The sequence below is a fragment of the Delphinus delphis genome, chromosome 4 (genome assembly GCF_949987515.2).
Source record: "Delphinus delphis chromosome 4, mDelDel1.2, whole genome shotgun sequence".
Classification (NCBI taxonomy): domain Eukaryota; kingdom Metazoa; phylum Chordata; class Mammalia; order Artiodactyla; family Delphinidae; genus Delphinus; species Delphinus delphis.
Window position 1 is genome coordinate 96,732,969 of NC_082686.1, and position 16,168 is coordinate 96,749,136.

General features: G+C 36.7%; 1 protein-coding gene across 1 annotated transcript in view; it reads left to right on the forward strand.

The window, feature by feature from the left end:
* MECOM (MDS1 and EVI1 complex locus) overlaps positions 1–16,168 on the forward strand; it is a 568,111-nt gene that overhangs the window by 271,436 nt on the left and 280,507 nt on the right. The window contains exon 2 of the mRNA XM_060011178.1: positions 9,379–9,716. Within this exon, the coding sequence (XP_059867161.1) occupies positions 9,379–9,716 (338 nt within the window). The remainder of the gene's footprint in view (positions 1–9,378; positions 9,717–16,168) is intronic.

Consider the following 16,168-nt stretch of genomic DNA (forward strand, 5'->3'; position numbering starts at 1 on the left):
ATCAGCTAAATCAAGGAATTTCCCCACAGAATCACTTTAAGATCATACGTTGTTGTCCTTGTTACCAAGCCTTGTGAGAACAAGGAACATTGTTCACTTTCAAATAAAACCTAATTTTGAGACTAACACAATTTCATTCTTTTGGGCACTCTCTGCTCCTTATCAAACTCAGAGTGTGGTTAGGTTAGCGTTCTATGGCTTGTTCACATTCCTTTTTATCGGCAAGCCATTGCTACAACTCCCTCTTCTGCCAGACATGCATAATTATTTTCTTTTCTTTATGTAGGACTCCTGGCTATAAGAAAGCTCTTCTGTTTTGTAGCAACAGGGAAGGGTCTGCATCAAGTTAGCTGTGACAATGAACTTGAACTTATATTTACACTGTTTATTCAGTTCTCCTGCACACCTATCTTTGTTTATTATATAGTAGAAAGTGGAGGGCAATCTCATTTACTTTTTGATCTTCATCTTTGAGGGTTGTTTTGAATATTTTTACCTAGTTTATGTTAGAATTCAGTCTCCTTGTTACAAAATACACTCCCTGCTCCTTCCTTTAACTTGTAGCTCCTGAGTTTTGGTCTCTCCTTTGGAGGCAGCAAGGATCTCTGCCAAAAGCCACCAAGCCACACTTAGGTAATTATAATAAACAAGTTGGGGCTCTCATTTCACATGCAGAGCTGGATGAAGCAGCTCTGTGGTCAGAGGGATCCCAGTTGCTCCTCTGTTAGCAATGGCACATTAATGCACCCTCATGCTCTCCTCCCCAGCTTTAAACACTTTTTTTTTTTTAAAGGAAGCAAATCAGGTCACTCTTTAACATGTGAAGGGCTGCAGCTTTCTTCTGAAACCACCATCAACAACATAAACAAATTAGAGGTAGTAAACCACACATTCTGCCCACACGTAAACCACAGTCCTCACCAGAGGGCAGTCTACTTAATGTGAGAATAACAGCCCAGTTTTATAAGCCTCTACTGGGAATAAATTCCAGTTTTACTGGTTAGAACAAAGTTGGGCAGCCAGAGTACAGTCTCTCCTAGGTTACATGTTGGGAGAGACCAAACCAATTCTCAAAGTGTCTTTCCAGGAAATATATTTTATAAGCTTCTGGTATACCAAACTTTGACCATCCTTTGGTTTTCATTATGTAGAACTGAGATTGCTTGAGTGGAATGGACCTGGGGCTGAACTTGTCCAATGTGCTTATTTTATGGATAAGGAAACAGGGACCCCAAAAAGCTATGAGTCTCAAGCTCTGAGGTTACTCTGGGCAGTGAAGACTTATTGCGGAATCCGGACCTCCACGTCAGGGCTTGTGCCACTCCTGCTTTTCCTGAGTGCAGACGGCATAGTTTACAAATCCCCCAACTTGACCCATATGGGAGTTATAAAATATTCCCTATACCTTCCTGATGCTGATATGCTTCCTTTCCTGACAATGGTTGGTCCTCAACTAATGTGTCCAGCCCTAAACTAATGTGTTCCGTCATCAGTAAATTCCTGCCTGTGATAGTCTTTTCTTAAATACCTGTTTAAACAGTAATTTAGATAAGAGTGTCCCATTTGTGTGCAACAGGAAATGCCTGCCTTCTTTTAGATATGCTGGCAAATAATTACTGTAGATATGGCTTGAATACTGAAAGGCTGTACTCTGGTCATTTCAGACTGCCTGAGAGTAACCACCCAGTCTGCTGCGACATAATTTCAGGGCATTTCTATTTTACTCTAAATGAATCTGAAGGAAAATCACTTTGGGGATATAAAAAGCTTATGAGAAAAGCCATCAGGTCAAAGGTTGCCAAAAGTCTCTTAAAAATTTGTCTTGCTAAAAGAGAGTGGAGGCACATAGTTATAATGTAAAAGAAACAGTATGTGATATGTGATAAGTCTGTTCTTACCTGGTCATTCCAGTGGGTATTGGTGATCGGGTCTCCCTTAACAACAGAATAAGCCAAACATTAACCAGGTCATGTTTTTCCTTGGAGCAGTGCTCACAGAGCTTTAATGTCTTTATTTTAGCTGTTTTAGATTCTGTAAGTAGATACCAAAGGGCTTTACTGGTACCTCAACTATGAATTTTCTGACAATTACTTTCCCTAACCAGTTTTAAAAAACGTAATTCCATCTCTGATGAGGAACTTTTGGAAGTGGCCAAACCCATTTCATAAGAGCTTAGAAGCTACCAGTTTAATTCACAAACCATACTTCTTTAGTGAAATGTCTGTGAAATTCCTAGGAGTGTGGTGAAACTCTTAACCAGATTTAAAACCCCAGGACAAGCAAGGGATATGCCACAATCCCAAGAGAAAGATAAATGTTTGTTCACTGATTTGGTCCTTTACTTTCAACTCCTGTGGTATTTTTTGCCATCTTCCTCGCTTGCCTCCCAACACTCTTTCATAATTTTAGGGTCTTTTTGACAGCCCATAAACAGAATATTTTTAGGAAACCTTGGGGGAAAAAGTTCCGTAAGGAAGAAATGGAATACTCTGGTACAAGGAAGTAGCAAATACAGGAGGTGCGAGGAAGCTTAGAAGACCACTGAAAAAATTCCATGTGCCAAACCACGTTGATACGTTATTTCACAAAAATAATGGCCTCCAGAGACATGGATTCTACAAATGCAATCCAGTGTCAGCGGATTCCATGAGGTCTACTTTCTTTTCACCCCTCTCTGCTGGAGGCAGCTCACTCTGAAGACCATGTCCATCAGCAGCTTCCATTCTATTAGATGCCTCTATTTTCTCAGCCTGTGCCTCTGGACCCTTTCTACGGTGCTTCAAAGCTAGTTTAAGTCAGTTTTCTGGCAATTCGTTTTTCTTACTTTTACTAGTTTCCTTTCGTTGGGATCTTAAATTTCATTATCTGGGGCCATTCTCTCACAGTTTTCTGCTGGCCAGTTCAGAGCCTCCTCCTTTGCTCTGTTTGTGCATCTGGCATGACTTGGGCTCCACCCTTTCCCCAAGCCCAGCGCGCCTTGATTGGTTGCGTTGCTGGTGCAGAAGAGCTGGCTCCTCTGCTTTCTCGGCAACAGGCCTCGGTCAACGCTCTGGAATTGTCCTAACAAGGGAAGAAGAGCATGTCCGGTTTGAATTTTGGAAGGAAATTGATGTCTTCCCCCTCCCTCCCCGCCCCGCCCCGCCCCGCCCCGCCCTGCCCTACCGTTAGCAGGCACCAACTCTTGGATTCGTGTTCATGCGCTCACGTCCTACCAGGAGTTCCCCGGTGGGGCTTGAGGTTTGGCAGCGCCTGCTCTGCTCGTGGAGCTGGGCACGCATCCGCAGCTCTCAGCCACGTGTAATCCTTCCTGTCTGCTCTCAAGTTGGGCACAAAGTACTGGCGCTCGGGCCCACCCTCTTCTTTAGTAGCAATTAACCTTTACTACAGAGCTTCCTTTGAAGTTTGCTCATGTTTTTATTACAAAACTGCAATGAGGAACATAATGGGGGGAAATGTCTAAATTTCTGAGTTACCTAATCTGTTCAATTCCCTTGCTGGTCTCCTCCTGGCAGTTGTTTCATGTAGTTTTGATCTCAACCAGTCTGCCTGAGATTTCAAACCATGTTTCTGTCTCAGCCTATTTTTAAGATTAGTGAGCACACAAGCACACTACAAATGCACATGGATGTGTCTATTATATGCGTATGTGTGTACAGCTGAGTATATAGAACAGATTTCTTATTTAATGTCTAAGGAAATTTGTCTTAGAATCAAACTACATATATATGCTTTTAATGTTAATATTAAACTCTATTTAGTTGCTAAATATTTTCTATCATGTGAAGAAGAGTAGAGAGGAAAATTATTTATGTTAGTATCACTAATGATAATGCTGAGTGATAAGTATTATATGACAGGTACGGAATGCTATTAATGGTGAAACTCAGGATTTTGAATGGCATCTGCCCAGAAGATTTGCAGTTAAACTAGGCAGAGGGGCCAAGTTAAACAAATGGTGAGTTATGTAAAACCCACAAAAAGAGAAGGCATTTTAGGCCAGCCTTGCAAATAAGAACCAAAGAATTATGAGTGAAATGGCATTTTTTTTCCTAGCCTGCCGTTCACAGGAGCTCAAATAAATGAAATCATTTTTCTCTGCTTTTCACTCAGCAGTAAATCATTGGTAATCCAAGGTTGGTAGGAAAGCAACTATGAAGCTCAAAGAAAATACAAGAGAATCTTTTTTTTTTTCCTTAGGATGGGTAAGGACTTTCTAAGAAAAATGTAAAAATCACAAAGGAAAAATAGACTTCATTCCATACAAGTTAAAAAGTTTGTACAACGAAAACCCCATTAAAAAAAACAAATGATAAATGATCTACTGGGGATAGTAGCAAAAACTATATCAAAGGGCTCATTTCTTTATGATTAATAAGACAGACCAATAAAAGCTCAATTAAAGCTGCATTAAAAACAATGAATAACTTGCAAAAGGAGAAATAGAAATGACAAAAATATTTAGTCTTAGTAATCACTGAGATGTGAATTAAAGCAACAATAGATATAGTCTTTTCCATTGTATTAATAAAATTTAAAAACAAGACATAATAATAAATGCCAGTATGGTTGCTAGAAGTATAAATTGGTATACACCTCTGATAAACAATCTGTCAATACTCACTAAGCTTTCTTCCAGGAATCTAACCTAGGGAAATTAAAATAGATGAAAATAAATATTTATATGAAAGAACGTTCATTTCAGTGGTATTTATGGTATCAGAAAATTAGAAGCAACATAAATAAATACTATGCAAATAGTTCACTTATTATGGATTTATATTATGGAATATTATGCAGCAATTAAATATAGTTTAATATTTTTAAAACCATAAGAAAGTGTTCATATATCAAGTGAAAAGGTGAAAAAATAAACTATTCACATGGTAGGGCCACAATTTTGAAAAAACAAACTTTAAAACATATCTTTAAAGAAAAAAAGCAAGTTGCCTACAAGTTAAAGGGAGGAGTGGATTTAAACACTTGGGTTCTAGTCTCAGCTGACTTTGTATATAGGGATTAGCGTCCTTGAGTATCAGGTTACACATTTGCAAAATGGAAGGTTATTCTTCTCACCATAGTTTTCTCATTGGATTGTGAGAAAACATAGATACATCTGTAGAAGTTATTATTAGCAGTATTATTTCTGCAGTTTCCTCTTTGCAGATTCTGATACGTTTTCAAAATGCATCTCTTCAAGTGGAAACCTTATGGTAGTTATTCAGAGTCATAGAAATAAATACAGTCTAATACAAGTGTGGCCGCTTTCTTGGTTTCCAGGGATATCAGAACACCTCAAAGTTGAATTGAAGAGTTTGATTTCCAAGAGCATTTCCCAAGTCATTTGCCTCAAATTGAACAATAAGCTTGTCCTTCTGTCCTCCTTCAGTTAATGACACACCTAAAGGATGCAAGAAGCAAATTCCAGTAGCAGGCAGTTCAGATCCAAGAAGTTACAAGGGTTATTTATCTTTATGGGAGCACTGATGTATATAGCACTTCTTACCTGCTACTAACCTGTTGTAAATGTGTCCAACCTGTCAATATGATATCTGAGCAATGCTTTAATTAACTGTAGTTATAGCTCAGGGAAAAAATCTACCAATTTCTCCTCAATAACAGAGATTTAATGGAGATATGATAATTGAGATAGTTTGTCATTTAGATGAAATGTTTTAGGAGCTTTTTGGATAGTTCTTGAGTAATGTACATGGAGACAGTAGTTTACTTTGGTTTATGCAAATATTCAATGCAGTATGATAAACTGCATTTGCTGTTGAAAATTTCATAATGCTAGATTACGTTGAAATATTGTTGCATGTTTTGATACGTAAAACTCAGCAGTTTTATATTTCCATTTTTTGTTACCACAGCCCTTTTTATATTTAATTCAGATGATACTAGATTAACAGTGGCTTGAAAACAAATTGCCTGAGTTTGCATATACATTTAACGCCTGCATGTGGATGAATAGGACCGTAAATCTTTCTCCTGGATTTGCTTGACCTATATAAGTTGTTCTTTAGGTTTAATTGGATTTTTTTGCTATTGTAAGCAAAATTGCATTCAGGTTTTAAATTCAAATTCTTCTGTGCAACAGCCTGGGCACACGTGTATTTTGTCACCACAGGAATTAAAATCCAAACTCACTAGTTAGAAATTATGCATTGGGAAAGTTTGTGGGTAACTCAAAGGCATGGGGTCAGCTATGTCAGGGGGAGGGCCCAGATGGCTTTGTCTCTATCCTTTTTTAAGATTTGAGATCACTCTGATGGAACTGACAGTATGACTAATTTAACCCTTTGAGGCAACAGGGGAGATTTTACTGACCTTTAATGGATAATTACTGGAGGAAATAGTTCTATTCATTTGGAAGCATTTTTGTTTCCTGCTGCTTAAATGGATAAGTCTATAGATTACACAATGTCTTCCAATTTTTAGCACTTCTCAAAAAACCCCAAAATCTTCACATTGATCGATAAATCCCTTTAAGAATCTGTAAAATAACTCTGCATTTGCAGTAATTAAATGTTACAACTCTAGAGAGATTTTTTTAATATGTTTTTAGCTGTATCAAGAGTGCTAGTGAACTTTTGGCTCTTAGGTTGAAATGAAAAATCTCCCTGAAGAATAAAATTAGATAGACTTTATCAAAGGTGTTTGGACCCTGAAGTATATTTCTCTGATAGTATTTCTTTGGGGGCATTATTGAAATAGTTTCTTTTGATGTTGGGCTTGGAGAAAAGTTTGTAATCTATAGTGTTCCATTTCTACGGGTTTAAAGATGCTTTTCAGGATCAAAATAATTTCCTATATTTGGTAGAAAAATATTGGTTTGGTTTAGTAGTTCAATAAAATTATACGTTAGGTTGATTATCTATGTAACAAGTATTTTTTGAGCACCTTTATGAGGATCACTTGGAGAATTCCTAAGAAGTGTGTTTTGAGTTTTCCCTTTAAGGGTCTATTTCCTAGTTTGGAATAAAAGAATTATTCATATTAAACTCTAGGTAACAATAGGCAGAATTATTTGATCATCAGATTGAGGGAGGAAATTATGTGAGAATTCAAAGAAGGGGGATATTTATGCTAAATGGGATGGCAAAGAGATAAGTTGGGAGTTGACATAGAGAATGACTAGAAGTTGGATGGGCAAAGGGACTGAGATAGGGTAGCCTGGCAGAAAGAACCACTGAGCTCAGAAGTCAGGGATAAGCTTTTTCTGGCCTGGGGGCTCCTACTGAGGAGTGTTGAGATTAAGAGAGAAATAAGATTGCTTTCAAAATGAAAGAGATTCTATTCCAAGCCTAAGAACTCTAGGTTTTACTTGTGGACATTAGGAGTTATTAGAGGCTATTGCACAGGAATGTTGATATGCCAGGAAAATAAACTCAGCAGCATTGTACAGGCTCAGTGTTGAGGGATACTGGAAAGAGGTTGGCGGTCTGAAGATCCAGTTAGAGGACTGTTAGAAAATTCAGGAATGAAAACATGGATTGAAAGAATGGGATGAAGGTACAAATCTTGCAAGAAGAATGGACAGCATTTAATGACTGAATAGACTGAGGATGAAGGAGAGAAAATATCTATGTTATTTTAGAACCTTGAATATGGATAATTGGGGGAAATATTATGTTTAATGGAAATGGGGAAGTGGGCAGGAGACTCGATTTGAGACTAGATGATAATGTGCAAGATTTTGTATATGCTGAACTTGAATGATAATGAGCTTGTTATGTTGAGATCAAATGTCTCATAGGAATAAGTCTGGGTCCTGATTTGGTTCTGTGCTTGGTTTAAATGGCATTATCTCATTGTTTGAATCAAGAACCAAGCACCTCATTAGAAAGATACTTTTGCATGTACAATCACTTTGCACTTCACAAAACTTTAAGAGAAGTCAGTACTTGATGGACAATTTTTAATAGGTTTTATAGTTAATTAATTTCCATAGAGAATCAGAGAAGGAATTAGGGATAGAACTCAGGTTTTCTACCCTCTAGCTCAATAAACTATCTTGGAAGATTTTAATAATTCATAGAACTGTAGGGTTGGTAGGATCTTAAGGGTCATCTAGTTCATCAACCTAAAGCTACACGTTCTCCATATCATCATTAATTCATGACTGTCTAGGCTATATTAGAGCCCCTATGCTGGGGAACTTAAGGTAATCCATTTACCTTTGGATGGGTCTGATTGAAATCTGTCTTCTTGTAATTTTAACCCATTTTTCTTGGTTCCCTCCCTTGAAGGTCTACAAATTGAACAAATTAGGATTGGCTCTCAGTCCATAATCCTAGTGGAATAATCCTAGTGGAATCTTAGTGGAAACATGTTTATTTGCTTTAAGATAACTGAAATCTCCTTCAACTGGTGGGAAATTCAAGCTCAGTCATTATTCTTTATGCTTCCTTCCAGCCCCATGTTGCATAAAGATCTTAAGGCTGATACGGTGTGATCATTTACTACAGGTGTGGTGCTGTGCTGCTCTGGGGATACCTTAGAACTCCGGTGTTGAGTGTCCAGACTGCTAGTTACTCTACTCTGCTCTTCCCTCGAAGATGGTCTTGCCACCTCCCCCAGGGCACTGCTCCATGCAGAGGCCCTCTGATCTCTACCACTTCGCAGTCTGGAGGAAATTCACTGTCTTTTTGGTGCACCCCAAGACACTGTCTTCTCTTTTTTTCCTCTGGAAAACTCACCTAATTTCTTCAAGGATTTTAGCTTTTACAAATGTCCAGAGGAATCACTAGCATCAAGTAACTTTAACTCTCTGTGCTGTGTAAGTTACTGAGGCAAGGAAATACCAAGGGCTTGACGATGTGTTTGAAATGAGAAAGGAAAAATAAAGAACAAAAATAAATTAATATTCCAATAAATAATCCTGCCATATAAATTTAAGCCTTGTTGCACATGGAAGCCTTTGGAATCTTTCATGACTCTCCTACAATTTAGTCCAAGATATCATTGCATGATATAACTTTCCAAGACATTGTATAACGCTATTAGCTCCCAATTTGGGATGGTTTGCAGGATTGTAGGTACACATATGTTTACTTCTTATCTCTACTTTGTTCATAATAATATTTAAATTGCTGATTGTTTCCCAACTGCATAATAGGTTGAGCTGGTCCATGAGAGAACTGGCAGTTAAAGATTAGTTCACTTGATTTATGGATTCAACACAGATAAACCAAAGAGGCAATAATCCCTCCCCCCTCCTTCATCTGTGAATAACAGATTTTAATGCAGGCATAATTTAACACTGGTCTTTCCTATTTTGTCTTTAAAAAGCAACAACTTTATAAGGTGAAGGTTGAGATGTGGAATTCTGTCTCTTCTATATTAGTAGGAATTTATGAACTTTTTATTTATTCACAGGTAATGAGTGTGTGTATGGCAGCTACCCTGAAATTCCTTTGGAAGAAATGCCAGATGCAGATGGAGTAGCCAGCACTCTCTCCCTCAATATTCAAGAGCCATGCTCTCCAGCTACATCCAGCGAAGCATTCACTCCAAAGGAGGGCTCTCCTTACAAAGCCCCCATCTACATCCCTGATGATATCCCCATTCCTGCTGAGTTTGAACTTCGAGAGTCAAATATGCCTGGAGCAGGCCTTGGAATATGGACCAAAAGGAAAATTGAAGCAGGTGAAAAGTTTGGGCCTTATGTAGGAGAACAGAGGTCAAACCTGAAAGACCCCAGTTATGGATGGGAGGTAAGAATATATTTTGAGTTAACACATTTATATATATTAACATGTGTAAAGAAGAGATTACTTTTTTAAAAGTCCATAAAATAAGCAAATTCCATTTGTTGCAAAATGTCTTCAAATAGATTTTTAAGGATGAACCTCCCTTACAATTTCACTGCTTGATAGAAACAAAGTATTGCTTAAAGATATGGCATGATAGAAAGGAACTCAACTGGTTCCTTGAATGATCAAAGGATAGTATCTTGAAAATATACTAAAGGATAGAAATATAGTTTTTTTATTAGTATTTGGAAACATTGAATATGGCCATCCCTACGGTATGTGGCATAAGCAAACAAAAGTCATCATATGACATGTTCATTGTATTTTATCTTTTCTTTTTTGGGAAGGGGGTTTGGAAGATTGCAGGAAACATTAGTCTTCTCCATTTTGTGGCTTTGAGTTAATTTGGTTTTACTTTCATTCTATGTGTTTATTTTGCTCTGTGTTCTAATATATTTTACCCCTCTTATGATAACCCTGCTTTGATTCTACACGCTTCCAGAATGTGTGTACTGTACTGAATCCTGCGATGATTATATTCAAATTGATTTAATGAGTAATTCATGTATAAAAATGGCAGCAAAAAACAATATGAAAATCAGTTGCTAGTTTCAGTCATTCTTTTTATAGAACCCATCTGTAAATATGTAAGAGTGGGAAGTTATGGTCTAATTACAAAATCTAAATAAATTTTGTTTCATTAAGGACAGGTAACTATGTCATTCTTTTGAGTTTATAATTTTTGTACAAATTCAGTATATATATATATATATTTCCCATTTATTTTTATACCTTAAAAACTTTTGTGGTTAAATCACAGCATCATAGTTCCTGGAATATCTGACCTATATCTGAAAAACTTGTAGGAAATTTCTACATGGGCAAGAAAGTGTGTTTTGGAGATGTGATTGACCTTTGGTTTCACAGTATTTCAGTTAGACGGAAATTGGATAGATTTATTTTGGTATGTTCTCTTAATATTTATGATCATTAATAGAATATCTGGTTAGCTTTTTAAATAGAAATAAATATGCAGTGCCTTCAGGACTTAATTTCAATTTTTTGTCCCTTTGCTTTATATGTGTCCCCTTATGAAATCTGCTCAAAATGCCATAATAAAAACAATTCTTGTTCAAATTCTGAAATGCTAAAAGTTAAGATCTGGATTTCACATAATTACAAATGAGAAATCCTTCCTTAGTTTTGTTCTTAGCCACAGCTTTGGTAAAGTTGTGGTTTAGCTACATTGCCTCTAGACATGTACATTGATAAGAGATTGTTAACAAATCACTGTAGCATTAACTGATATGTGAGTTGAATACGTTTTAAACCAAATGCGTACAAACTTTACGTCATTATTGTTCACCTTAAAATAATGGCTATAAACATTCTACTAATAAGTAACTCATTAAACTTTTATTACAAAATCTCTAGAGTTAAACAACAAGTGCAGTACTGTTCGAGATTATCCAGAAGGCTTGGAATAAACCAAGACTTAATAATGAAATCATTTTGCAATTCCAGGGTTGGTAAATGCAAGTCTGTGCCTTTTTAAACAGTATAGCTGTGGATTCGGGGATGAACCTGGGGATAGTTCTATATTTAGAGGAAATTTAAAAATAATTAATTTTTTTCTCCTTGGAGTAAAATATCTTCAATATATACATGGGCAAATACTTACCTTGAAAAATGTAAAGTAATTCTTTTCATTATGTCAAAACTGAGTTGTTTTATTGCTTGGAATTCAAGATAACTTTACAAATCGTTCATGACTCTTTGGCTAAAGATCACCCATTTCCTCTCTCTCCTTCAAGAATTCAGTTGATGGTCAATTCGGTGGTTTTCTTTGCCATTTTAATGGTCTCTCGCTTCTGAGATTGTAGACTATCTGCTCTAGGTGTATTGTGAACAAAACCAGAGAAAGAGCTTTTTTTGGTGATTTTGGCAAACTTGTTATCCACGGAGGAACAGTTGAGTTCTTGACTTTAGTATTTTGTTTCTTTAAAAAAATCTTACCATGGTTAATACCTAATCCAATCATGATCAACAAAGGCACTTGCACAAAGGCATCTGACCTACTCGCATGTGCTCTTTTAAATTTTTCTCATGTCATATTGGCCCTCAACTGTAGCTGATTTCCCTCCTGTTTGGTTGGACAAATAGTTGTGATTAACTAGTGTGGCTTCTTTTCTGATACTCCTAAAAAATGATGAATTGAAGGATAAAATAACCTCTTAGGCCAAAGAAAATAAACATGAACAGAGGAAACCCAGATTCAGCAGTTATTGAGTACCTACTATGCATCAGATTCTGTACTAAATATTTCCTTGAGAGAAACCCAGCCTATCATAACTGAACAAGTCATTCCTATCTCTAGTACTATGCTTGCTCTTTTCTCCCTTCAGAGTTCCCCTCCTTGTGCATTTCCTGTTTAGTAAATTGCATTACCATCTGTTCAGTTGCTCAAGCCAAAAAAATGGATCATCTTTGATTGTTCTCTCTCCCACACCAACCATGTCTGATTTATAGTTCCTATATTCTATCAAGCCTCCATTCTTTACACATACTGGTCTCCCTACCTGGGAATCTCCTTTTCCTTCGCATCTTTAGCAAGTTTCTATTCATTCCTCAAGTTCTCTTCTTCCATGACATCATCCCTGACCTTTCTAGTCACAATTTAGTACTGCTTACATTTTGTCTCACCATAGCATCAGGTAAATCCATGCTAAAAAACTTAAAGCATTGTGCAGCACCCAGACTGTTTGCCTAGTTTCCCTAATAGAGCAACATTTCCGTGAGAGCTGGCATAGTTGTATCCACTAAGTGCAATGTCTTGATTGTGTCCTATCTGTGCTGCCTGTGGTGTTGTCTAATGCTAAGTATATTACCTGAAATAATCATACTGGATTAGTCGGCTCAGGCTGCTATAACAATATGCTACAGACTGGGGGGCTTAAACAACAGGAAATTTATTTTCTCACAATTCTGGAGGCTAGAGTATGAAGTAAAAGTTTCAGCTGATTCTTTTCCTGATTTGCAGATGTTGCCTTCTTGCTGTGTCTTCACATGGCTATTCCTAGGTGCATGCACATGCACACACACCTACACAGAGAGAGAGAGAGAGGGAGAGGGAGAGGGAGAGAGAGGGGGAGAGGGAGAGAGAGAGGAGAGAGAGAGAGAGAGAGAGAGAGAGAAGGCGGTGGTGGTGAGCACTCTCTGACGTCCTTTCTTCTTATAAGAACACTAATCCTATTGGATCAGAACCTCACCCTTATGACCTCATTGAACCTTAATTACCTCTTAAAGGCCCTATCTCCAAATTTAGTCACACTGGGGTCTAGGGTTCCAATATAAGGATTTGGGGGTGGCTTAAACATTCAGTCTATAACACAGACATTTAAAAATAATTGTTCAATAACAGAATGAGTGAAAGAATAAGTGAAAGAAAGGATGAATGGGTATAGGATTATGTTACTCTGAAAGAGATGACAAGTGAGGACTTAGGTAGGCCCATGAAAAAGCTAGAATCTGGATTTTAGACATGTAGAATGAAGTCTTAACTCTGTCACTACTGTGTGATTCTAGGGAAACTACTCCAAATCAATTGATTCTTGCATTTTTATTTGACTAATGGGCTAATAATAACTGCCACACCTCATTAGCTGTTATGTAATTAAAATTAAGTAAAGAGATATGGTAGTTTCTTCAAAGAAAGTTTTTAAAAGAGAAAGCTCAAAGATAGTATTGCAGTTAGGGCCCACCTTTCTGAACCCCATTTAAGTAATTTTTTAAGTTAACTATATTTCCCGAAAGGGGCACTTCTGGGGAATCATTTAAGTTTGTATTTTTGAGAAATAGGTTATTTTTGAAAAAACGTTCTATAGACCAAAATATACAGTTAGGTAAACTTAAGCCATAAACATAAAAAACATCATTTGTGTGATTTCTCCAAACCAGTATTGACTTAATAAAGAAAAACTCTAAAAATATTATTAGAGTTTGGTAGTGATTTCCACCTTGCAAAGCATATGACTTATCTCTAACAAAGAGATTTTCCAAGACTAGGGAGTGCTGGATTGTCTCTAGGACCTAAAAGTAATTAGTGATAGAACACTTTTTCTTACGTTTAGAACTTTAGAGTTACTGATTAGTGAAGAATAATTTAAAAAATTCTCTTGGTTCAAGTTGAGGTTTTCTTGTATGCTTCCTTCTAAGATGACCATTATGTGATAACATAGGAACTGCTTGGCAGAACAGAAGGGAGCAGGCTTCTGGAGGGAGACCTCCGAGGCTCAAATCCTCTTTAGGGTTCTGTGTGCTAGTTGAATGATTTGGGAAAAGTTACTAAATTCGTTGTCCCTCAGTTTATTTGCATGTTACATGGTGATAATAATTGTACGTACCCACTTAGAATTGTTGTGAGGATAAAATGTGACATCGTGTGTTAAAAGCCTACCAAAGAGCCTTCTATCTGGTAGAAGTGCTTAATAAGGTGAAAAGCAACAAAAGCTTGACTAAAACACAGATCTAGCCCAGGGTCATTAGATAGGGCAAAAGCCAATTATATTTTATTTACTGATTTTTCTATAAATTATTGCTCTTTCTCCCACTTGTTTTCTAGACGTTCAGTTACCTCCAGGATGATCTAATCATGTGACTCTGAGTTTATTGAAAAGGAGGCACTGATTGCTTCCTAATTAAGAATTAAAACAAGGATTCAGGAGAGATTCATAAATTTCTTTTTAAGCCAAAGAGCAATTTGGGTGGCACATTTTTTAATAGTCTGGAAATGGGTCATTGGAAAAAGAGAGTGAAGTTTTGTTTCTTTGGAATATTGCCATTTAGCATATTTTCTTTGCCTATATTTGTTGTCATTGGCCATCATAAAACTCTGCGAGTAGATGTAAGTCAGTGCACCTGTTAGGTGCCAAATCTTCTGTTCTATCTGTCTCACCCAGAATTGCTCCAGATTGCTTTGATCAGTTAAAATACCAGGTATGAACTTGGCTTTTCATTTTCTCCCCTCAAGCATACACATATTCAGACTTAGAAAAATAATGACATGAGTGGACAGTAAATTTCTCTTATGTTGGGTTAAATAGATGGGAAGGAATAGTGGAAAGAGATTTCACGGGAGTCAGACATTCATTAAATAATTTTGACGCAGTGCTTTGACAATACACTATATTCTAGCAATGTAGTCCTGAAATGTGATATTACAATGAATGTGTGCCTCCCTATATCATTTTAAAAGAAATAGTTCTCACATTTGTAAGTTTGATTTTGGGTCCTGTGGTAATGCCTTACCCATTGAAACATGCAATCTATGTGTTAACTGAAACATGAGCATACATTAAAACAACAACAACAACAACATCAAAATTTCCAGATACCTAACAACTGAGTTCAGAGTCAGGAGGTTGACAATCAAATAATGTATGTTTGGTAACAAAGAAAAATGGGATAATTTTAGAGATATGTACCAGGTACCTTTGAATGGCAATATTTCTCACTTATTTCTCTCTAGATCTCCTTGGGCCCAAAATGAATTTTCTCTGGTTTGGCATTGATTTCAGAGAAAATGTTTATTCATTAATGAGAAGGTACGTTCACATGACAAGTTGTATATCCTTAAAGCTAGATAACTAAAAAGTGAAGACCTTTGTCTTAATAATTCTGAAATGTATTGATTCCAATAGAATTATTATGCCACCAAATATCCAAAAGGGTGTCTTTAATAGGTAGTTAGGAAAGAAAAATGTAATCTAATAATAAATGTATAATACCATAAAACCTTGTATAAAAAGTATTTATTGTTTGCAATATTATTTAAAAGGTGGCAAATATAGTTTGGATATTACATTTTACTATGTGAGGAATTAAGACTCCACACTTCCACTGCAGGGGGTGTGGGTACGATCCCTGCCCGGGAAGCTGAAATCCCACATGCCTGGTGGCCAAAAAAGCCCAAAACATAAAATAGAAACAATACTGTAAAAAATTCAGTAAAGACTTTAAAAATGGTCCACATCCAAGGGAACTTACCTTAACATAATAAAGGCCATATGTGACAAACCCACAGCCAACATCGTTCTCAACGTTGAAAAACTGAAACCATTTCCTCTAAGATAAGGAACAAGACAAGGTTGTTCACTCTCACCACTATTATTCAACATAGTTTTGGAAGTTTTAGCCACAGCAATCAGAGAAGAAAAAGAAATAAAAGGAATCCAAATTGGAAAAGAAGAAGTAAAACTGTCACTGTTTGCAGATGACATGATACTATACATAGAGAATCCTAAAGATGCTACCAGAAAACAATGAGAGTTAATCAATGAATTTGGTAAAGTAGCAGGATACAAAATTAATGCACAGAGATCTCTAGCATTCCTATACACTAATGATGAAAAATC